Here is a 25,176-nt window from a genome sequence, read left to right on the forward strand (position 1 = left end):
GGTGGATTCACGGATATTTTGAATCATTTTGAATTGCCAAACAACTGACTAATGAGAAGCAATACACGGCGTGCACAGGACAGCAGTAAACACAACGCTGTAATTCCGTGGAAACACGTGTTATGAATAATTTTGGTATTTATCGCTGGATATTGATTTTGATGGGTATATAATTTTAATTTATCGCTGAGTACGAGTATTTTTCTATTTAAATTTTAACTTAAGGGCTGAAAATGGAAGATTCCGATTGGGAAGACGAAGGCTTCGACTCCGATGGAGAGGTAGGTTAGGGTAGTAATTTCATCTTGGGACGTGTATCCTATGGGGAAAATAGTCGTTGATTAACTTTTTTGTCATTCGCAGATTCAGGAGGCTTTCAGTAAAGGTCTCTTAAAACCTGGTTTAAATGTAATCGAAGAGAAGAAGGAGTGCAAAAATGACGTGGTAAGTTGACAGGCCGTTAGAAATTTTCTTTGCCAACGTGTTGTCGCTCGTGCAGACTCTAATTCTCTGCCTCCAAATTTTAATGTTGCGTGTTATTTTTCTGCAATATAGCATCAACTACTTCCCTTTTTTCTTTGTTCGAGCTTGTTTATTGCTAAGACCTTAGACTTGAACCTCAATAATTGCACGGTTAACAAACCAACCACATTTTCCGTATTTATAGGCTGGATTGAAAAGGAAATTAGCTGAGTTCAAGTTAGAATTACCGTGGATTGAACGGCTTGATTTGGAGAATTCTCCTGCCCCATTGGCTCCAGAGTTGGCAGTGGAAGTAAGTACTCCTCAATCTATATCGTGGCTATTTTTAATGATCTCACCGTTATTAATGCAGTATGCCTTTTTACGTATATAGTTGGAAGAACAAAAACGGAAACGAGAAAATCTTATTAAAAAAGACAAGAAAAACATCGGTGTGGAAGATGACAAAGCTCTGAATGATTTTCGTCGCGAAACGGGATTCTATAGACAAGCCCAATCTGCAGTTTTGGCTGGTATTCCTCAGCTCCAAAAATTGGGAGTACCAACGAAGAGGCCTGGTGATTATTTTGCTCAAATGGCGAAATCTGACGATCATATGCAGAAGGTAATAATAATTGTGTGTGGGAGAAAAATCAATTGAGATTCGATTGTTGATTTTGTCTCTCTTGTAAGCCCTATCGTATCATCAAGGGTGTTGTAACCCGTAAGTGGCCCTCAGAAGGTAAAACATTTGTGGATGTGTCACGCCGGTGCTTCTAAACGAGCGGTTCCAAACCTTTTTTTCCTCCGGTGTCCCGCCATATTTTTATATAACTAATAATGTTCCGCTAAAAATGTAATGTACACATTTTATTACAGAATTTCACTGCGAGTAGGTGACACTTTTATTTATAAATAATTATATAAATAGATTTTTTTAAATACACCATAAAATATGTAAATAAATAAAGGGTACATATACCTCCAGGAGGAGGTATATGTACCCTTTTGGGGTTGAGGTTGAAGCTCAAGGCGAGTAGCTTGTATAGAGCCCATGCTCTCTGTAAGCAGTGTGATTTCCTGTAAGGGAAAGTCTTGCATAATAAACTTTTATATAAGATCATCTCATTTTTTATAAAAGTCACATTCAATGTTATTTTGCGTTTGCATGCTCTAAATTTTTATCGTTATTCAGATATCATCTTATTTGTTTAATCTGAATGAAAATTCTTTGTATCTTATGTTTTTGAAAACATGGGTGCTCATCCCCCCTATGCTTATGTCAGCCTCCTCCCTCCATCTGTGTGTACTTTACATTGTAAAAATAATCCCCGAATGAATTTCTTTGGTATAACTCAAATCATGCATCTCACTTATTTGTGGCCCTGCATTTAAATCATTTTGAAAATCCAAAAATAGAAAGGTCTCAATTGACCTAGCCCTATCAAGATTTTCAAACCAGTTCCTAATTAGCATTAGATCTAAAATTGGTCATGTCACAATTGGAACTTGAAATTGAAGTCCATGATTAGGAACTAGTGGCAAATATAGTAGAAAATATTATCCCTTTATCCTTAATATCTAATATATAAGAAATTTATTTTTTATAGGGTCTGGGTGGGATCCCTTTATGGGAACTAGGTGGGACATTCCACAAGTTAACGATTTATTATTATTGTATTTATCTGAATGTAATCCCCCCTTTTCCTCCAAAACTGCCCATGGTAAAAGTGAAGGGGGGACTTATTCAAATACATTTTTTGTTTAGTTTTCCCGAAATTGAAGCCTCAAAATTAGGGGGGAGAGTATGCTCAGAGAAATACAGTAATTTAATCGGATTTGGGGTGCCTACCTCAAAAATTAAGAAAAAGATGATTTTCAAAAACAGGGAACATATTACAACTCAATATTTTATTTTTATGTTGCTTTGAAATTCGATTATTTGGGCTCGTAGTGATCTAATACCTGTATAACTCGGGCATGGACTGAAGCATCCTGGGTTCAAATCCCTGGAGAAGCTCCTGGGAATCCCCATTGGAAAATAGATACAGGTACGGTGCAATTTTTTTTTTTAATCTTTGGTCCTCTGGTGCTTGGACACAGACAACCATGTGGGCAAACTGCATATCACTAAATATGATTAATTGATCGTTTTAGGCAACACCATTCACCCTGTACGTACATGCTATCTTTTGTTGAAACTACCAGTAATTCTGTAATTATTTTACTAATAACTTCACACAACGCACAGGACAATATTATTTTTACTTCAACTCAAACACAGTAACTAATAAACAGATTAGATCTCTTAGATACAATATTCAACACTCTCTCTTAATTTTTTTTTTTTTTGGAAACAACAGAAAACGAATTACATCATTCAACACCATAAAACTTTTCTTGAAAATTACATCACAGAATTAATTCATATAATTATAACCTTAATGCAACAAATTAATCACACATTTACGTTTTAGCAAAAATTAAAATTCCTTCAATTACTTGACAGTATTAAGTTTTTATGTGCATGAAACTTGATACTATTGAGGGGCTTTGAAAATATATCGGCTAACTGATATTGTGTTGGACAGTAATTTAAAGTCACTACTTTTTGTGACACCTTTTCGGAAATGAAATGATATCTTACATCAATGTGTTTACTTCGTCTATTAAGCTGTCTAGTCTCAATTAGTCGAATAGTGCTTTGATTATCCACATGTAAACTTACACTCAATTCTTTACCAATCAATTCTTCAATAAAGGTTTTTGCATATATGACTTCCTTCACACATTCAGCTGCTGCAATATATTCTGCCTCTGTAGTGGAGAGAGCCACAATTGGTTGTTTACGTGACCACCAGGCTACTGGACCTCCACAGAACATCAGGACGTATCCACTTGTGCTCTTCCTAGTCTTTAAGTCACCTGCATAGTCAGAGTCAGTATAAGCAGTCAGAGTCAAGTTTGATCTTCTTTTGTACCGAATACCCAGGTTCTCTGTATTCTTTAAATACTTCAATGTTCTTTTTACATTTTCAATGTCTGTTCTTGTTGGATTTACTAGACTTATGCTTTCATAGTTGACTGCAAAAGCCATGTCAGGTCTTGTTTTATTCGTCAAATATAAAAGACTACCAACCACTTCTCTGTAAGGAAACTTGAGAACACTATTATCCCTTTCTTCCTGCTCGTCAACTCTTTTCCCAATTTGAAGTGGTGTATCAGCTCCCTTGGTATTTTTCATCTCAAATTTATCTAATATATAATCTATATACCCCTTCTGAGATAGGAAAATAGAGTCCTTAGTTTTTGTTACCTCTATGCCAATTAACACCTTTGGATTATTTCTTGTCTTTGTTTCAAACTCTTTTCCTAAACTATCTAATAAATTGTCTATATCAGATTCATTTTCTCCTATTATGATCCCATCATCTACGTACACAGCTAAATACAGAGTTCTTTTCTCATTTCTGAATACGCACTGCTCTGATGTCAACTGAAAAAGCCCTCTGTTCAGTAAAAACTTCTTCAACCTTTGATTCCATTTCAAGGGTGCTTGTTTTAATCCATATAAGGATTTTTCTAAACGACAAATTTTATCTTTGACACTAAAACCCTCTGGCACATGCATGTAGATTTCTTCTTCTAGTTCTCCATAAAGGAAAGCTGTTTTAATATCAAATGCCTTCATTTTGTAATTATTTTTAGCTGCAATGGCAAACAGTATCCTTAGTGATGTTGTATTCACCACTGGTCTGAAGGTTTCTTCATAGTCAATTCCTCTCTCTTGTTCGCAGCCTCTAACTACTAATCTAGCCTTGTATCTCCCATCTTCTTTAATTTTGAATACCCATTTACTGGTTAAAATTTTCTTCCCTTTGGCATCTTGAGGACTGACATATTTCCATGTTTCATTTTTCATCAACGATGATTTTTCATCTTCAATTGCTTCTATCCATTTATCTTCTTCCTGTCCAGTTACAGCTTCATTACACGAAATTAAAGCCATTTTACATTGATATTCCTTCAAGTTATCTGGTGCTTTAAGTTTATTTCTATCTCTAAGATTGTAGTGTAATCCTTCATCTTCTTCTTCTCTTCCAGCTGTTACACCGTCTGTTTCTTGTACTATATCTTCTTCATCTTGATTTTCTACCTTTGCTCTTTTTATGGTCTTTTTAATTTCTTTCTCTTCCTTGAAGTTATTTTGAATTTCAGGAATGAAGATTACATCTCTAACTACCTCAACTGTTCTTTTATCCATAAAAAATACTCTTACTCCTTTTGAACAATCTTCATATCCCACAAAAATCCCTCTTTTTCCCTTGGCATCCCACTTTTGTCTCTTCTGAGATGGCACATGAGAATAGACTTCTGATCCAAAAACTCTGAGCTTTTCAAAATCTCCAAAAGGTTTACCGAACCATAACTCATAAGGAGTTTTGCCTTTTATTGAGCTTGTTCCAGTTCTATTGATCACATACACTGCAGTATTAACTGCTTCGGCCCAAAATTCTTTGCTCAGTTTCTTATTCAACAACATTGTACTAGCTGATTCTACCAAAGTTCTCATCTCACGTTCAGCTTTCCCATTTTGCTCAGGATTGTAGGGCACAGATTTTTGATGACAAATGCCCTCACCTTCAAATATTTTTCTTACTTCCTTATTTACAAACTCAGATCCATTGTCACTTCTAAAAATTTTAATCCCTTTTCCAGTCTGATTTTTTACGTATTTTATAAAAACTTTCAGCTTTTCTTTCACTTCGCTTTTGTTTCTGAGAAAATATACTACTTTGAAGTGTGATAGGTCATCTTTCAATAACAGAAAATACTTGCTTCCTCCAATCGACTCTGTCTCCATCGGTCCACATAGGTCTGCATGTATTAATTCACATATGCTTTTAGAGCTACTGCTGCTTGGAGTGAATTTTCTTTTTGCATATTTCCCTTCTACACAGGAACTGCAAAACTTGAGGTTATTTTCTATAAATGGAATCTTATTTTCTTCTAAAACTCTCTCCACTAAGGTGAAGTTTTGATGACAACATCTATTATGCCACTCCTGCAAAGTTTCGGATTTCTTTGCCAAATATAACTCACCAGTTGATTGCCTGGTTGTTCGAAAATCCATTACGTATAATTTACCGGATCGAATTGCTTGTGCACAAATTTTATTGTTCATGTTCTTCAATACGCATTTCTTATCATCAGACTCCAGTTTGTATCCCTTATCAAGGGCTATTCCCATAGAAAAAAGGTTAGTTTTAAGTTCAGGCACATACAAGACATTATTAAGGATTGTTTCCATCCATTCTTCACCGTTGTTCGCCAGAAGTTTTACCGTCCCGCAACCAACCGCATCCAGAGTTGATCCGTCTCCAATTTTTATTTTCTTGGGTTCGCTAATCTCTTGATATTCCTTAAATATTCCAATTTCATTGCACATGTGTTCGCTGGCTCCGCTGTCTAAGTACCAAATTTCTTCATTTACTCGTTCATTTAAAAATGCAGTAGAACTAATGAATGCATTTTTGCTTGTTTTATCTTTCCTTTCTTCATCCTTCAGGAAACGGCATTGCTTAATAAAATGTCCCGGTCTCTTGCAGTGATGACACACTTTTTGATTTTTCGATCTTTCTCGGAAATAACAGTTCTTTTCTTCGTGATTGTTTTTCTTACAAATACTGCAAAACAATGGTTTGCTATTACATTTATTTTGGTTCCTCGAGTATTTCGTTTCCGCTCTTAATGCTGAGTTCTGTATTACTTCATCGTTAGAGCTTTTAAATTTTTGTTCCTCTGCCGCCAATCTCGCTACGAAGTTTTCAATTGTTCTTTCGTCTTTCGCGGTAGACTCCCATGCCGTGCTGAAGTTTTGATAATCAGTGGGCAGCACACTAAGTATCTTCGTTATTAACATGGTTTCATCAATATTTTGCTGTAGCATTTTAAGTTTGTGAACTATTGATTGGATGTTGGAAATATTCGTCATTATGTCGGCACTCTTCTCGAAACAGAAATTGTAGAACTGTTGCAGTAAATTACACTTCTGTTGCTCTGTATCACGTTCGTATATATTCGTCAGAGTTTTAAACATATCATGGGCAGTGACACAAGACATAATATGCACCATTATCTTTTTATCAATACAGTCGGATCCGGATTTAACGTCTTCGCATTTAACGTTTTTCCGCATTTAGCGTTTATTTTTTTGGGTCCCGATTCATACCCTATTAGGACAATGTAAAAGTTATCCGTATTTAGTGTTTCCGCATTTTGCGTTTTTCCGCATTTATGGTCGTAAAAATATGTCCCGCTCAAGATTTTTTTGCCCGATTTAACGTTTTTTCATGCCGGTTCATCCAAGTCTTCGAATTTATGCTCATCAACAAGAACAGTCTCATGAAAGTTTACCAAGAGTCGATAGAATCTACCGGGGAACGCTTCTTCAACTGCTTTCTTCCGCGAGCGCAGTGCTGCGACCTTCAACTCGCAAGTTGGGTGATTTGTCTTCTCGTAATGTTTCGCTCCTCTTCTGATCCAACCACCAGGCACTTTTTGTATCAGATCCGATCTAATGGAGCAAAGTCATCCCTTAATAACCTCGAACTACCTTATCCTTCACTTCTTGAACTTGACTTCGATGATACGTGACGACTGATGACACGAGTTATCCTCCGAGGGCCGCTACAATAATGGTTTTCTCGTTATGTTTTCAATTGATGGCTTATGCCCCTTTCAACTCTACTCCCTACGGACAGTCGATTATTAGCCCAATATTTTTTCAGTCGGCTACTTTCTCTGTTCAAAAGAGGAGGCCCAATATCAATTGCGCAGTTCACTAGAAGATTCTTTCTATAATCCATTCCAAGGTCAGTTTCCACGGAGGAACAGCGAAAGAACAGAGGAAGTGTTTCCCCTGTCATGACCGTGAGTGAGAGTATTCTTTCCCTACGGAACAACATTATTCCAGCCTTTATATCAGCTCACCAACCTGTCTGTTTGTCTGTTTGTTTGTCTGTTTGTCTGGTACAAATCTTGTAACTCAAATTTGACTCACTTCCTGTGAAGCAAAAACGCTGAAATTTTGCACACTTCTTCATTTCCGATGACAATACATGAAAATATAACTTTTTCTCTCCATCCCCCCTTTAACCACCCCCCAGTCAACCTATAGCCCCCCAAAACATGTTTTTGATCTAAGAAGTTCCAAATGGTCGATTTTCGTGTTTTGCGACCACAGTAAAAGTTATCCACTTTAGGCATATCCACATAGTAGGCATTTAAAAGCATAGGGGTGGCATTTTGAAACATAGGAGGCTTACCATTCACTGAAAATTTAATAAATATAGTGACTTTTTTAATACGTCACTTTTGGTTTTTCGGGGTCACTGAGTTTTTTTGCTTTGTGTCATATATAAACGTTGCTCATCCCCTGTAATCTAAATATAAAGGCTGGTTTTAAAAAAAAAATTTTTTATAAGAGCTTATTTTACATCGTAATTTAGATATCCCGGAGCCAATTTATCGACATGCGGCTGCTTGATATCGCTGTCGATTAAAAAATATTTAGCTGGTGCTAATTAATGTCAAAAGAGAATGACAATCGGAGTTTTGACGAACTATCACGGTCCATGACTCTAAATAAATCGCTCATGCTGGAAAAAAAATCACCGCATACTCACGGTAAAATAGATATGAGCGCGGAAAAATACGAAAATCCGGCAGGTATCCATTGGTGGTTGACTTCGACATCATAACCCTGACGAAATTGCCAAACTCCAGAGGCACTGACAATTTTTCAGATGAAATCCAGTTCTGTTGAAGATTAAACCTTTTCACTTAACAGAGTTCAGCTAATCGTTATTCAAGGTCCAACCAAATTTTATTAAAAGCTGCCGAGAAACAAGGCGAGTCGGAGTCAAGGTGATCAGCGCGCCGCGTAAGCAACTTCTCCCGGCTCCATTCGACCTGCATAAGGCCGCGGATATTTTACAACGAATCTGGTGTTATCATCGAGTTGAATCACCATCGACTTGTACGCATACTAAAATAAGATTCTACTTTTTTGGATGATCTCGAAATCCAAAATGTGCGCATAGGAGGCTTTTTAAAGGCTCATAAATCCCTTGTTTCGCCGAGGCAACAGAAAACGTTTAGTTGGCAAAATTCCAGAAAACCTCCCTTTTACTAGATATTCGGTAGTTGAGAATTCGGGATTAGCGATCTTCTGCTGTCCCTTTATTTCACTCATTCCTCATGATTTTTCGAGTAGCTACTTACACCTTTTCTTATTGTATTAGAAATGCTATTGTCGCCTACATATCACTTTTACAGAAAAATTCTAAATTTCATCAAGACCACTGAAATATGCATAAAAATGGAATCACTAATGTCCACAATAATAATCCGTGTGGGAATGCTTTTAAGTTGATGTTTATTAGAATTTTCTTAAAATGTTGTTTCATTAAAACAATTGTCATCCTCTCATTACTTATTTTTACTACCCATTTTTTTAGCTGATTCCTGAAAAGTATTATCCAACCTTCATAGGGCAGAGAACATTCATTAAAGAATTTTTTGCTGCATTCAGCACCTTTTAGTTACTTAAAATAATATTTTTTATTCATAAAAAGTAATTCAAATCATTACAGACCCTAAAACCTGAAAAAAATGGCAGGTCCTCATTTAGTGTTTTTCCGCATTTAGTGTTTTAAATTTTGTCCCCCCTGAAAAACCTTAAATCAGGATTCTACTGTAGTCGTTATTATATACTTCTGTGACTTGGCGTCCAACATCTTCCAGTGACGTACGTCTTTTTCATTTTTCACATCAGCCAGACGTTGAATTCCGTCGACCACGTCCAGTAGGCCACTTGCTCGGAAGAATATTCGTATTTGGAACTTCCACAATTCGAAAGTTTCAGCTCCTTTTAGTATTTGAATGTTCGATAGATCTTCTGTCATTGTTGCCGAGTGCGTTATTTTTACAATCTTCTTTTAGTTTTTTTTTAAACACCAATTTTATCTTTTTTCTTTCTTCTATTTTTTTTACGTTTTCCTCAGAATCTAAGCGTTCGGTGGATACTGGTGTCTGGGTCCATGACCTGTTGAAACTACCAGTAATTCTGTAATTATTTTACTAATAACTTCACACAACGCACAGGACAATATTATTTTTACTTCAACTCAAACACAGTAACTAATAAACAGATTAGATCTCTTAGATACAATATTCAACATCTTTCCCATAAATATCAATTCTGAGTTAGTGGAAAATTAGATTCTTTGCTGTATCTGAACCACATTTTGATGTGAAATGATCTTTGGAAAAAAATACTTATTATGGTCCAATTTATCTCATTATTTTAGAAAAACACTTGTCCAATGCACAATTTTCACAGAAAAAATTAGTTAGCAGGTTAAACAATTCTCTTTTTAAAGATTTTTGTTAATATGTACAGCAGACTCCCGATTATCCGGTGGTGGATTATCCGTTCACGATTTTCACTCTTGTTCAATTTTAGCTAGCTGCATTCACGGGAGCACCGTGTTCCTGTTTTCCAAGCCTCGCAGTGCACAACCGTGCTCCTTGATCACGGATACGTGTCGTGCAGCAGTTGCAACCTGGGCAACTTGTGCGAAACGCGACTACATGGCGTGGTGCCTGACAGTGTGGTTTCCGACGTCGAGCAGTGGTTTTGAAGCATTCGTGCAAACCACTTTTCTGTATCCGTGATCATAGAGCCACAGATGTGTGGTTTTCAAAACCGGGTCTTACATGGAGCATTAATAATACAAGTACAACCATGTTCTCGCCGCTAAAAAGATCGCCAACTGGCGAAGAAAGCCCTCATTGAGTCTGGGAAGCGCTCTTAAATAACAGAATAACTGCATAAATAATAATATATTTTTTGTTTTACGTAAATTGTGAGCATTACAAGACATTCGAGTGAAAGATTGGATTATCCGTGTTTCCCGATTCTGTCTGTCCCCATCATTAGCCCCAATAATCGGGAGTGTATTGCATGTATTTAGTTATACCCAAGTTAGAAGCTACATGTTAAGTTGGAGAGGAGGTATGAATATCATAATAATGAGTGTATGATGAGAAAATACGGTTGTTCTGAGTACTGTTGTGTGTAATGCTATGACAACTAGTACTTTTATTATAAGCATTGGGATGGATTTTTCATATTTTTATGTACTCAACTCCGATTCCTGGCCCAGAATTGAAGAGTCAAACTGACTAATCACAGTTTATTCTATTATTATTTAAGTCCTGTAGTCACAATTGTTAGCCTCACATCTCAGATGAATATCAATTCCCACATTTTCCATGCTGAGTAGCATAATTTTTACTTGCAATTTGTCATATGACTATTTTATGTAATTGAAAGGTTTATTTTCTTTTTAGGTGAGAGAGGTTTTGATGAAAAAGAAGGCTGAAACAGAAAGGTATGAAAAAATACGTCAGTTGCGGCAGCAGAAGACATTTGCTAAGAAAGCCCAAATTGAAAACAAACTGAAAAAGCAGAAGAGTAAAAAGGAATTGTTAGAAGAAGTTAAGAAGTACAGAAAAGGTTTCAGAAATGATTTAGATTTTTTGGATGATAAGAAAGCGAAAAAGCCGCAGAAAGCAGAGGGGAAAAACAAAAGCATTACCAGGTGCGTTACACATTTTATTGTGATTTACAATTCAATTAGTATGTTTCAAGGGTCATGGAGGAGTTCTCCAGTCCATTCCTTGGAAGGTTGATTATTGCTGGTGTATCAATCACTTTTTGTCTGTGTTCAAAAATGTCGACAGTATGTTGATGAGCTCATTGCGATCAATTTTTCCCATTGTTTGCAATACAACATATTTGTACTTGTGAGGAATAATATTGAAAGGCTATCAATTCATTGATTATATTATCTCAAACTTATAATTTGATTAAAATTTCTAAGTAATAATGATTTATTTCCTGGTGAAATTTGGAGCACTCTACCATCAGCTTGATGAGTGGCCACTTTTGCATGCCCATTTAAATCTGTGGTGAGCAGCATATTAAGTGGCATACTATAGAATCTATTTGGTTACATTCTAAGAGAAATACAACATTATTTTATCATAATTTTTATTATTTCATCATCTTTTATTACCTATCATCAGTGGTTATAATTGGAGGTGTATGCAAGCTTTTATTTGGTTTGCTTAATGTATTTTGCATTAATGTGTAAAAACTTAAGCTAACATCATTCTTACTGACGTTAACCTGGTTGTGATTAAGAACCCACCATGTGTACCAATGTAGTTAAACTTGTACTAATTTGGAACAGATCATCTCTTTTTATTATTCACTATCATAAGCTGATATTTTTCTATTGAGCCAATAGAATTAATCTCTCTGTGCGCTGGAAATATGTATCTCAATTCTTCATGATTTTCTCTCATATTTGCTGAAGAACTTCTTGTGTTGTCCACTTGTGTGGACATTAATTGTGTTTTCCTGTTCGATTCTGGTGTGAACTCACTTACATCTCTTGTCTTTTATGCCATACATTTTGGTAATTTAGAGCACAAATGAAGAAGAAGTACAAGGACTCAAAATATGGCTTTGGAGGAAAGAAGAGGGGTAAAAAATCTAATACTCGTGAAAGTGCTGCTGATATTTCAGACTATAAAAGACCCAAGAAACCAGGAGGAAAACCTCAAGGACGCCCGGGTAAAAGTAAGCGGCAGAAGATGAAAAATAGGAGAAATTAATTGTTGATGATACCAAGACTATTGACTTTTTGTATATATTTATATATAAATAAATAGCGTTACATGCACATTATTGTTTTAATAGCAGCCGATTGTCCCAACATTTTCCAGTTACCTCCCATGTACATATTTATTTTTTTCTATGAGCTTGTCCGCAGAATAAACAAAATAGGTACCCTTGATAAGGCACCTGAACTAATTGATATTAAATCCCATCGTACAATATTATCCCTTTCACTGCTGTGAACATACCTGGTGCGTTCACACGGTAGGCTGATGTGAACGTACCTTTCTTCCTACCTGCCATGCGCTTAGCGCTTATGCTGCATGTGATGGGTAGGTTTCCGTAGAGTGTGCCACAGCGAAAGGGTTAAGTGAGAGATCAATTGTTGGTGATTTAACTTTGTGGAAGTTCATCATTACAGATAAAGAGACAGCAATAGTATTTTTCTATACTTCTTGCTTTATTTTCCTCCGCCGGTTCCAAAATAATATGTCATTTTCAAGAGCTGTCTGAGTGATGAGGAGGAAGCCATAAATAAATATGTATGTATGTACTTAGTTGGGAAGGGTAAGTGGGGTGGCACATGTAAATAGAAGGTATTGGTTGGTCGTTCAAGATGAGGAGGCCTGGTCTGGGTCATTGGAAAAGGCTTAGGCCAGGGAGGTACTTGCACAGCCAGGAGAGGCGAGTACATTGGTTCTACCTCAATCGCCAGATCTATCCATACATTTTGGAAAATGCCCAACTTCAAAATTTTTGATGAAGTTCAGTTTGGCAGCTTTCTTGCATACATGTAGAATATCACAGTCACTATCAGATTATTGATTACAAGTGTAAAGCTTTGAAGCTGGTCAAGGAAATAAATAAAAAGTGTGGACAATAACAAGTGTTGCCTCTCTCTCTATTGTAATGTTCAGTGATTTGATGAATTGACTGGGTCATGATTTATTCAGAATGATGAGTTTTCCTTTATTATTTGTAAAATCAACCTCTTAAGCAAAATATTTTACAATAATTTTGTCTAGGCAGGCATTCGGCTTAAAATAGTTACAATTATTTTTGGCAAAACAAACTCATATAACCCCAAAAGTAAAAAAATGTACTCCTATATACTTTCGTCCATATCAGCATACTGTTTCCCACTAACAACGTTGGTCCAGGGTAACAAAGATGGTGCTATATTGGGCTTATACTGCATTCGGCAATCACTGTGGAAAGTGGAAAGGTGGGGATCAAAGTATTTGATTTCCTCTCTCTCTTTACTAATAGATTTTTCTCTTTAATAGAATATGGATTTCTTTATGTCCTTGGGCAGCTCTTACACCCCTTCTACTTCCTCCTTCCTATGGTTGCTAGTCACTGCATACACTGGAATCACCACAGGGATGGTGGGTCATCGCTGAATTTCCACCACCAATATATACTGTCAATTACCTGCTAGTTACCTACTCTTTACTCGATACCCCTCCCACTTAATCCTGCTGGTACATCTCGTACCCTCTATAGTTGCTGATTGACATTTACACCTAAACCACTGTAAGGTTGGTGAGACATGCTTATTAATTATTTCCACCACCAGAATCGTTTCCATTACCTACCACTAACAAACCCAGTTCCCCATTTAAATCTGAGCTACCCCTCACAAACTTCCCCCCACCGCTAGTTATTCTACAAATATCACTCCAGAAGTTCTCACTCTCTTCCCATCTCATCTCCTAAAGGCTTTAGTATATCTGCTCTCCCATTCTTTTTTCCCTCTTTGGTGTATTCTAGCTTGCTCATCCTCAGCATCGTTGTGAAATACCATGTGTCCACATGTAAACTCTAGCTCCCTCTACCACCTTATTGTTGTTCTTTACTTACTTCTTGAAGTATGTGTTTACAAGGATTTTGCATTATATAGACCTTGCTTTCTTGTTAAACACTAATCCATAAGACCCCATTTGATAAGTTTGTCAGGCTCACATCAATCTGCACCTGTTTTTTCATGGAAGAATGTTGGTAGGGATCCTTCACGTCCATTACTGATGTATTTTTAATGTAACTCCAACCTTTCATCTAGCTCCATCTCTCCTATTCCTTTGACTTATCTGGTATATAGGTGGTTTCCCCTCGATTTATTCCAAATTACTCTTGCAAGTGCAGTCTAGTGGTCATGAGAATCCCCACCAGCCTTTCCACCACAGCAACATGTTATAAGACAAACGAAAAAGTTCCCATCCATAAGTAATTATATAGTCGTTATATTATATTTCAAGAACAGATTTTACAAAAAACTATGTATATAGCGTTAAACTGTTACTTGCATTAACTCTGATTATAAAAGGAAAGAGTATTTTTTTCATTTCTCTATCCTCCATAGAAGTTTTCTTAGTGAAAGCTACATTTTTGGCGGCTTTAAAAAGCAAGTAGGTACGGATCGTATAACTCAACCATGTAGGAAAATTTTGGTGATAATAGTTGATTCGTTAGTCTTGAGTCACTTATTTTAGCTGTGTTATGTGCAAATTCAGAGAGATATCCAGTGGCGCCGACTCCATGGGCCCAAGCCCCCTCCAAAATTCATTATGGGTGTGAGGAAAACATGTATCAGGCTTGTCGATTTCCCCCGGAGTGTCCAGATATGGAGATTCGAGTTATCGGGGTTCATATGACTCTTCTAAAATGCTTAAAAAAAACTTAAAACTCACCACTTCTAAAATTTCCCGAGGCAAGATCCCCGGTTTGGGCCCTCCCAATATTTTTTCTAACGGCATCCCTGTAGATATCCTACTAAAATCTGAGTTCTATAATTATGAGCGCTGGGTCTCAGCAGGTTAACTCCATAACTTTTAGTTTAAGTTAATTACCTTCACATCGCTGGTTCATTTCTCCGTTGATTATTACCCGAGGGGAAATGAAGGGATTACAAAATCAAGAAAAAAACTCCAATAAACCCATATTAACCAAAAAAATATACGTTTATAAACGGTATACATAAATTTAAGAATCGATCATCATTCAGTTCTTATAATTTATAGCCTTATTTACAAAGGAAGTAAAGTTTCTGCCGATGCTTACGCGGGCTTCGTCGAATTTTGGGGGGTTGAGTAAAAACAATTGACTGCAGTAAGTTGCATGTTTACGCCATATTAGAAAACAAATCTGAAATTATTTCCTTATCTGAAACTGAGATGAATTATTTCATTGCCAACGACGTTATTAGGAGAAAATGACCGCTGTCTATGCTACTTGAAGACACCATAGAAGCTAATTTGTTTTAATCTACACAGCAAGAGGAATGTACGTGTATAGGTATTTGGTCATGTCATGAAAGTGTTTGTTGTTTAATTTTGAGGACTGTAAACTCAAGAGTGTACTATGGTTTTTACAGGAAGAAATAATGCCGTGTTGTAGTCAAGCCCCGTACTCTGGAAATGGCGACAGAATCCGGGGTTGTACCGACAAATTTTGCTTTTTTGTTTTTATTATTTTATGGTTTATGATGGTGAGTGCAGTGAGTTCAGAATGTTTGTGTGCGAATGACAAGTCTTTGCAAGTTCTGTATTGTCCTTTTCAGATATCAATCGCTGCATTTGCTTTTGTTTATGGTGACCCTCGAAGACTAATCAATGGCTATGATAGTTTTGGTAATACCTGTGGAACATCCAACAGCGATTTTCATGCTCTGGATTTATCAGGAGTTGATTTAAGTGACAGGCCGTAAGATGCCTTATGATTTTATAGTGAATTCTGTGTATTCGCATTGTGCTTAAAAATTTATGGCTACATGTCTTCTTTCAGATTTGTATTTTTTCTTAATGTGAACGACATCGGTGCATCAATGAAACTTTGTGTGAAGGAGTGTCCAAATAGGCATTTGTATTCTCTGCGAGATATTGAATTATTTTACAATGAAACTGGATCGATGTTATGTCGGTAGGTATCTAAATGTTCAAATTTCAATGATGAACCATCGATAAAGATCTTTGTTTCCAAATCCTGGCCCAATTTTTTTTTTCATGTTGCAGTTATGGTTTTAACTTCACTGAACGAGTGAACTTTGATGTTGATCCCAACATTACCTTTGTTTCGCCATTTGGACCCTGCCCGGTATTGCCCGTTTTTGAAAGGTAAATCTTCGTCTGTGTGGAAATGACGGGTCATGAAAAACTTTTAATCTTAGCTTCTTATTTTTGTACATTTAGCATTAACAATGCTACCCTACATTATCCACCCGAACTGCTTCATTGATTTATCCTTTCCAATGTCGGATTATCTCCATGCGTACATGGCTTCCAATTACGGGATTTCATGGAGTTATATTTCAATCAACGCCTGCAATCTATTCATCGTGTTCACTAGTCCGCTGTTAGTTTTACTTAAGCTTGACCATCTGGGGATCTGGCTTTATCATTTTTCCCTGCCCTTTTTTGTCCTTTTGTTTTGTGTGTGCGATAATATGGATAAATGACAGGTTAGTATCAGGTATAACTTTGTAGGATGCGTAACTCATGTTGAACCAACCAGTAAAACTTAGAAATCTTACACAAGATTATTTTCTTTCAACTAAAGAAATTATGGTCACGAAATAATATAATCCTGTGGAAGTGTACAAAGTTTTTCTTGCTATTTCAATCGGATGGATTGATGATTTTTTTTAACATTTTGTCCACTTAATTCTCACATGCCTTCGTTAAGTTTAAGGTGCTATGCAATAATATTGTGAACGTTTATTTCTGTCAGCAAGTCTGGTGAGAGTGGGTGTGGGAAAGTATTGGGGCTAAAGTTTCTTGAGGGTTATTTGGAGTGTTGGTTGTGTTGATTGCTCCAATAGTCATACATACATTTTACTCTTGAGGCTTGAATAGGCTCTTCTTTGAATAGGCCCTTTCTTTTATAATGCTCATCACTGCATAAACAAAATTCTCTTAATCATCATGAGTTGTTAATTTTAGCGTAAAGAGGTACTTCTTCTACATTCCTTGAATATCTATGGTTATGGCGTCATCTTTGCCTCAAAAAAATTTATAGAGAACCTCGCGTGTTGTAGCCTGTGTTCTAATTTCTAATTTTTCTCTTCGATTCAGTTGTTTCATCAGTGTATTGGGTTATCGTCTTCTCTGCCTACTTTTCCTTGCCCTGCAATTTCTATCTCTATGGAGGAGGTTGCTTTTTCTACCGATCAATCTCTTCTTTTCTCTTTCTCATCTTTCCAATATATTATTCCCATAAAAAATCAATGGCTTCTAAGTCCTTGGCTTCAGCCGCTTTAGAATCCTTTGCAGTGATCAGTAATTTAATAGTTTTTTCTATGCTCGAACAAGTTGCATCAAGGGTCATTTCCACTTATTTTTTGTGTATCTCTAATGAAGGTATGGTTTGATGTATACATTTATATTTTTATTTGCTTTATGTTAGTAAGCTAGTGATTTTTCCAAATTTCCTTACTTCTTCTTTTCTCTATCTGCATTGTAATTCTTTTGAATCTATTTCTTTTAAACTAAAAGGCAGTACTGCTGGCAATAGGAAAGTTCAAGCACTTTTGAGGCAGTTGAGTTTTTCTTTTTTAGTTTTGGGTTTACAAATACATATATTTACATGTATTTTCTGAGTAAGGAATCAATTTTGCATGTCTCTTGAATTAACGCTGATTATTAAAAATTAATTTTAAAGTTGAGACTACGTTTTTCTTCAGCTCTCCTTTGTTGAACCGATGTGTGCCACGTGCTGTGCGTGAAGTTGCTGCTGATATTGTGGGTAATCTAATCGCATATCTTAATGGCCAAGAAGAAATACAGCAAGTTGTGAGTGATCTCTATGCTACTTGGCCTGAGATTTTAGGCTTGATTGTTCTCACATTTGGTGAGTATCAACATTTTATTGATGTTATTTTTCAGCATGTTCATGTGTACCAACTAAAAATTATTTTTGATAGATACTATATGCATTTTATTGATGATAAGTATATCTACTGTTGGTTCCAATATTTTGTAGATTCACGTACTTATGCTGCTATTCTGGATGAAATTACACCATGCTATTCACTGATATTGCACCAGAAGGTGTAATAATATTGCGTTTTGCACCCCTCTAGCAATATGGTAATCTGAACGGGTGTAATCTGTGTTTTATTACACCGGAAGGTGTAATTCTCAAAATTGCTCAAGTGCCAGTGCAATTCAGTATTCTGAATGGCGAATCGCACTGGGTAGTGTTGTAATAATATTCAACTGTCTCCCAAACCAGGCTATTCGGTATTACACCCCAGAAAACGTGCGCATTGCTATGTTGAATTGTTTTTCTGAGGTTAAAGTAACCTAGTCACAAATTAAAAAAATGGAATAATAGCTAAAAATAAAATGACATTACTTTATTTTAATTAAATAATCGCAGCATATGAGATAAATATTTAACTAGTTTAGCAAATTAGGTAGAAATTAACAGTCGAGCTTAATATGTGGAGCACAAGCTTGCTTCATCGACAGTGCGTAAACAATAACAATTAATGCAAAGAAATACTACGAATAGCCAAAAATTTCTGCAATGCATTTATATTTTCAATACATAATTTTATTTCAACACTTGATGTGTGAAGAAAACATCCTCAATGTGGGATATCAGGTCAATTCTTGAAAATTTTCCAGCTTGTGTTAACCCACTAACTCGCCAAATAAAATAATAGGTAGTTATAGCTTTCAATGAAAACCATATGCAGTGGAACCCCGATTTATCGTTCCCGCATTCATCGTTTTCCCGCATTCATCGTTCGCCGCTCCTGGTCCCAAATTAAGTTCCATAAAGACAATGTAATTTTTTCCCGCATCTATCGTTCCCCGAAGTATCGTTTTCCCGCATTCATTGTTTGAAGATCGCGGTCCCGTCGAATAATTTTCCCGCATTCATCGTTTGATAAAAATGAGACGAAGTGTTTACAACGTGTTATTTATGGCTAATAAGAACAGACACATAGTTTGAATCTTCCCCAGGAGATTGAAATGCGATAGGGAGAAGCAGAGTGCCGTGCGATAGTTACATTAGTGCATTTCCCAAGATCCGGTATCCCCCTCCATTCAGCACTCGCCTCCCCCCGGTTGAAGCTTTCTTCTTCTCCGAAATAAAAATAAGGTCCCAGCTCGAGCAGGGATCGTATTACGACGACCTTAGCTTCGAAAGAAAATATCAAGTTACTCGAGAACAAAAGAAACCTTTTTCACGCCTCCCCCTTTCTCGACCGCTGACTTTTTTTTTAGCTGACTCGCTTCAAAGATCCCCACCTCTGGAGGTCATCTGCTGCATGAATCACCGATTAGCCCAAAAGGTGTGTAAAAATGAATTTCGGCAATTGGTATTATACTTTTATTAGATTGAGATATTAGTGATGTGCACGTAAGTCAAAAAAGAATGATACCAAAGACGACGTATTTCTAACGTTATTTAACCATTTTAAGCAAGGAAATAGTTGGAATAATACGATGGTGATTTCTGGCAAATATCGATATCCTCGCAGCTGATAGTGAGCTTCACGGCAGTTGATGCGGATTTTTTTCGAAAACAGGGCGTCTGGTTACAATTTACGAGTTATGCTACAAGTCTCACTTTTCTGAGGTGCTAACGAAGCGATATCTTCTCAGGATATTTTGTTTCTCCCTACTAGCGATCTGAATTCATCTGCTCATCTAGAGCTACGCCACTTATTGATAGAAATGAGTGAGTAAGTTGCCTTCTCTATAGGATAAAAAATTTCATTGCGCAGTCATATGGTCATGCTTCACCCTCTGCAGTAAGCTCTGCCTACGCCGTAAGCGATAGCATTAGTGCCGAACTTCACCTCGTACGAGTGGTTCCGTACTTTCCGGGGTGGATTGACTTAAAACTAGCGAGTGTTTTCCGTGTGGGTTCAATGGAGTCCGGTTTCATTTTCATTAGTTTTATTCTTATTCGTCTTCGGACCATGGCCCTTCCGACGACACAAGTGAGAACTTTAAAAGATGGACTGAAAATAATTGATGATGAAGAAAATAATCCGGGCTAGAAATGCTATTCCGAATGCGGTGCTATTCCGAAGAAAATTATTACACCCCTTCATTCACAATATGGGGTCGGTGTAATAATGACCTGCGGAATAGCATCAGATATTTATTACACTGCTTAAACAGAATAGCAGCCTTAGGCTTAACCTTAATAACTCTAAAAGGCTATTTGAATTGTCAACGTTAACATCATATTTTTGACAATTTGGTTTTTCTGCAGTGCTTATGGGGGCCATTTATTTTTAACTAAATTTGGATCCTGTGTTGGCATTAGGGCGTGGAAATGTTCCTTATTTTTCCTACACTCTGGTGCCATGTGTGTCTTAGACAACCAATGACTTGGAACTCGAATCTACAAATTTTAAAGTTTGATATCCTGAGCAGTGACGTCATGGCAACATTAGTAGTGCCGTAACGCACTTTCCTTAACTTTTTTCATAAGTGAAATAGTACTCTGTATGTTTTTTGCTACAAATCATTATTAACATTTTACTTCAAAAGATTTTTTGTTTCGAATGCATACATTAGAAATTTTGAGGCAACAAAATTGATATAAGTGTTATGTGACTATTATGTCATTTGTTAATCAGTGCCGGAACGGCTTCCCGGCACCATGACACCACTGTTCCTGGGTATGAGTCATTGCTTTTCTTTTAGAATACCTGTGAAGTATAACATTTTTCAATGGGAATTCTATTCAATTAATAAGCCTCGTTCTCTGTAATCATTCTGCACAAAGGGGCCAAGATAGTCATGTTCCTCTTCGCAATTTTGGAGGGAATCAGTTGATATCATTTTGTTGAATATTCAGTTTGAAGTATATCAAACTTTTTCTTAAAAATCATGGTTACTGATAGAGGGACTCTCCTGTATGGCGATCCATTGTTGACATGTCCACAGCAAGTTGTGTGCTAAGAAAGAGTCTGCTAACAGGCATCTGCTTCCTTGAATGCTCTTGAATACTTTTTGGTGAAAAGGATAGTGTGAGATGCTTACATTTTCATCACTATTTAATGTAACGTAAGATGATTAATTTTCATAACCTTTTTTATTTACTTCAATTCTCTCCACAATACTCCACAAAACCTCTCCTTTTCGCATCCCTCTCAACAATCCCCTCTCCCAAACAAACCCTTCACAACCAAAATAACAACTTCAAAAAATCAGACCTTACAGTCTTTCCTCCACCCTTTTAAGACATTTGTCCATAAATGTTTTAATGCTTCAATCACTGGACAAAATTTTATTGCGATGCCGTTGGAGTACCCCTTGCCAGATGGTGCCACACCCGAACACTTACCGACTTCCAATCTATTTGATGTCGCCCATCGCCCTGCTTAGCGCATCCGCGTTCTTATGAGCTGACCCCGGCCGATGCACGATCTCAAAATCGTATTGTTGAAGCATCAATGACCATCTCAACAGCCTTGGATTACTTCCTGACGTTCTATCTAGCCATCGTAAAGGATTGTGATCTGACACTACCTTAAAAGGTCTGTGGCCATCTAGATAAACGTGGAGTTTTTTTACCCCCCAAACTATTGCCGCACATTCTTTTTCGATGGTGCTAAACTTACGTTCGGTTTCATTGAACTTCTTACTCAAGTATACAATTGGGTGTTCATGTCCTTGCTCATCTGCTTGACTAAGAACTACGCCAATTCCCAAATCCGAAGCATCCGTTTGCAACACAAACTCTTTGGAAAAATCTGGTGCACTAAGCACCGGTTCCGCCACCAGCATCTTCTTCAACTTATTGAATGCATGATTGCATTCCTCAGTCCATTCTATCTTGCCTTTCTTGGATTTTCCTTTTAATGCATCTGTTAAAGGTGCTGCTATACGAGAAAAATCAGGAACGTATCTTCAATAATATCCTGCCAATCCCAAGAAACTTCTTACCTCTCTTTTGGACTTCGGTGTCGGGTACTGTCTCACAGCCTGAATCTTCGTGCCTACCGGAGACAATTTACCTTGTCCTACCATGTGACCAAGATACTTCACTGAATGCTGAGCGAGTCTACATTTTCCTGGTTTTATTGTTAAATTTGCAGCTTTGATTCTAGTCATTACTGCTTCAAGATGTTTCAAATGTTCATCCCAAGTTTCTGAAAATACAGCTACATCATCAATATATGGCACAGCAAATTTCTCTAATCCTCTAAGTACTTCAGTCATTAAACGGCAAAAGTCATGTGGAGCATTTTTCAATCCAAAGGTCATTCGTAATGGTCTAAAAGTTCCAAAACTGGTTATTAATGCAGCGTAAATACTTGCTCGCTCAGTCATGGGAATCTGCCAGTAACCCTTAGTTAAATCAAACAAGGTTATGTACTTAGCTCGAGCTACTCGCTCCACGCATTCCTCTACGTTAGGTACCGGAAAATACTGTGTTTTAATTTTTTTGTTCAATCTTCGATAATCCACACATGGTCTTGGGTCTTTCCCCGGCACTTCCACCAAAATCATTGGAGATGTGTATTCGGAAGGGCTCTCTGTGACTATTCCCATATCCACCATCTTTTTCACCTCCTTCTCCAAAAAATCCGTTTGCCGTGGTGACAAACGATATGGCTTGATTTGCACCTTCTCTGAATCGACTAACTCGATGTCATGCTGTATTATATCTGTAATACCGGGTTTATCCGTAAATATTTCTGCATACATCTTCAACAATTCCTCTTGTCTTATTGATATCACGCTATTCGCCTCTTTCGGCGTTCTGCCGACTTCAAACCGGCATCCTCCTTCTTGATTTGAGTCTCTATCGCCTATTTCCTCTGAAGATTCCTTATTTTTCCCTTCTTCCATATGTTTTATTCGTTCCGCTTCTAATTCACCTCTTCTCTTTGCCGCTCGAGTCTGCACCGTATTTATCCAATGTTTTTCTTGTTGCTCTAATTGACATTTTTCAATTAGTTCTGCGGTGGTATTTCCCAAAATATATACACCGCGATCCAAATCATTCTGTACTACCACAGCCTTCCCAAATACTCGACCGAACTCTCCAATTACTTCTACTTCTGCTATAGGAAGAAAACGATCGCGTACTTCTAAAGCTTGCTGTATCCAAACAGTTTCTCCTGTATACATGTGTGGGGCAACATATTTCTGAGCCACTACATCGATTGTTGCACCTGTATCTCGTAATATCTTCATTGAATACCCATTTACCATTACCTCTGTCAAGTATTTGCCAAACATATTTTTATTATTTTCATTTTTTAAAGAACCAACGAATTCTTTTTCTTCGTTATCCTTCGTTTTTTTCTTTGGGCAATTTGCGAGAAAATGTTGAGTGGAACCACACCCGTAGCACTTGGGTTGAAACATATTTTCGAAATTAAGTGCCGAAGACGATGATTTAGGCATCTTTTCCATAGCCAAGTCACGCCTTTCTTCATCAGAATTTACAGAAACAGTCTTCGGCTTTGTAAACTGGATCCTTTTATTTTGTTGATCCTTAATGTAATGATCCGTGGTTTTCCGTCCCATGCTTTCTCTAATAGCATCAAAACTATCCAACTTCTCAGCCAATACATTCGGATCCTTAAAATTTGGCCATTCGTCTATCAGGAGATCTCGCACCTCTATGGGTACTTTTCTTTTCATCTGATCGGTCACCATCAGTCCTTTTAACTCCTCAAAAGAAATTATATCCATCCCGTCAATCCATCCTTGGAAATAATTAGTCATTTTATATACTACATCACTCCACGCCATACCATTTGATTTGGACTGCTTGTAAAATAACTGTCTGAACATTTCTGAGCTCAATTTGTATTTCTTAAGCAGTAAATTTTTCACAAATTCATAACTATCAGCTTTTTCCCTAGGTTCTCGAGAAATTATATCATTAATCTCGTTTGATAGTAATCCCGTCAAGTAAAATACTAATTGGTGTTCCGGAATACCGGCCCTATCTGCCTTCCTTTCAAAACGTTCAAGATATGAACTAATGTTTTCCCCGTGAGGATCAAATTTATCCATATGCCGAGTTATATCTATTTTCGGCAGTGTCCTCTGAGCGGTCTGCGTCTCCAATCCATCACACTCGCGGTTTAAATTGGTTTGTGAAAATTTTAGTTTCTCCATTTCTAACTGAAAACTTCTCTGTCTTTCAGCGTCTTCTCGTTCCAATCTTCTCTCTTCCGCTTCCCGTTCTAATCTTCTCTCTTCTGCCTCTCGTTCCCGTTCCAATCTTTTCTCTTCAGTCAAAAACTTCAGCATCTCTTTAACAAATTCCTCATCATAATCTTTACTTTTTAGTATCGCTTGTTTGTACTCTACGACTCTAGCTTCCCTCCCCACGTCAGCTCCTACTTCATATGCGATTTTGCACAAAACATCTTTAGGGACTCTAGCCAAATACGACATTGTTTAAGTTTTTCCGCAAATCTATCACCTAAACAACTCACTAAAATGAGGAAGTCAGAAACAGCACCCAGTATGCTCACACCATCCGGCAAAAAGGGTACTCACCTTTCCCTAAGCAAAAACGCCACACCAGCGAATTAAACTTCCACTTCTTCCGAAAAACACCAAGTCGTCTTTGCTTGCAGCTCCAACTTCTCAACGTGCGTCCTTCCTTGAAGCAAATTCCATCTCCAGTCTGCTTCCTCGAACCAGTAACCGTTCCAACGCTCAACCCGGCCGCTGCGTCTTCTCAATTTCACTCAGGCTAATTTTTCCAAACCTGTGTCAAACATCCCATCCTCGTCGCCAGAAAAACGTGAGCTCACACTTACGTCTGTAACGTAAGACGATTAATTTTCATAACCTTTTTTATTTACTTCAATTCTCTCCACAATACTCCACAAAACCTCTCCTTTTCACATCCCTCTCAACAATCCCCTCTCCCAAACAAACCCTTTACAACCAAAATAACAACTTCAAAAAATCAGACGTTACATTAACTATATACATATTTGGGTATTTCTGTGAGTC

The 25,176-nt window shown here is 37.2% G+C and overlaps 2 protein-coding genes across 4 annotated transcripts in view; both read left to right on the plus strand.

Annotated features, from left to right (window-relative positions):
- Positions 1–32: 32 nt before the first annotated feature.
- Positions 33–12,281, plus strand: LOC124172324 (probable rRNA-processing protein EBP2 homolog). The gene is made up of 7 exons (XM_046551768.1): positions 33–135; positions 226–281; positions 364–444; positions 668–775; positions 857–1,087; positions 10,882–11,132; positions 12,024–12,281. The coding sequence occupies exons 1-7, from the start codon at positions 123–125 to the stop codon at positions 12,211–12,213; spliced, it is 930 nt and encodes a 309-aa protein (XP_046407724.1). The 5' UTR covers positions 33–122; the 3' UTR covers positions 12,214–12,281.
- A 3,058-nt stretch (positions 12,282–15,339) lies between these two features.
- The window catches only part of LOC124172333 (choline transporter-like 1), a 56,564-nt gene continuing 46,727 nt past the window's right edge, over positions 15,340–25,176 (plus strand). For 2 of the 3 annotated variants that reach the window (XM_046551779.1, XM_046551795.1), the window contains exons 1-6: positions 15,340–15,499; positions 15,591–15,704; positions 15,777–15,919; positions 16,001–16,135; positions 16,228–16,329; positions 17,895–18,061. In XM_046551779.1, coding sequence (XP_046407735.1) covers positions 15,600–15,704; positions 15,777–15,919; positions 16,001–16,135; positions 16,228–16,329; positions 17,895–18,061 — 652 coding nt within the window. In that variant the 5' untranslated portion in view covers positions 15,340–15,499; positions 15,591–15,599. Of the gene's footprint in view, positions 15,512–15,590; positions 15,705–15,776; positions 15,920–16,000; positions 16,136–16,227; positions 16,330–17,894; positions 18,062–25,176 lie in introns of all 3 variants that reach the window. The other variant, XM_046551787.1, reaches the window with a different exon arrangement.

Source organism: Ischnura elegans, chromosome 1 (genome assembly GCF_921293095.1).
Source record: "Ischnura elegans chromosome 1, ioIscEleg1.1, whole genome shotgun sequence".
NCBI classification, from domain to species: domain Eukaryota; kingdom Metazoa; phylum Arthropoda; class Insecta; order Odonata; family Coenagrionidae; genus Ischnura; species Ischnura elegans.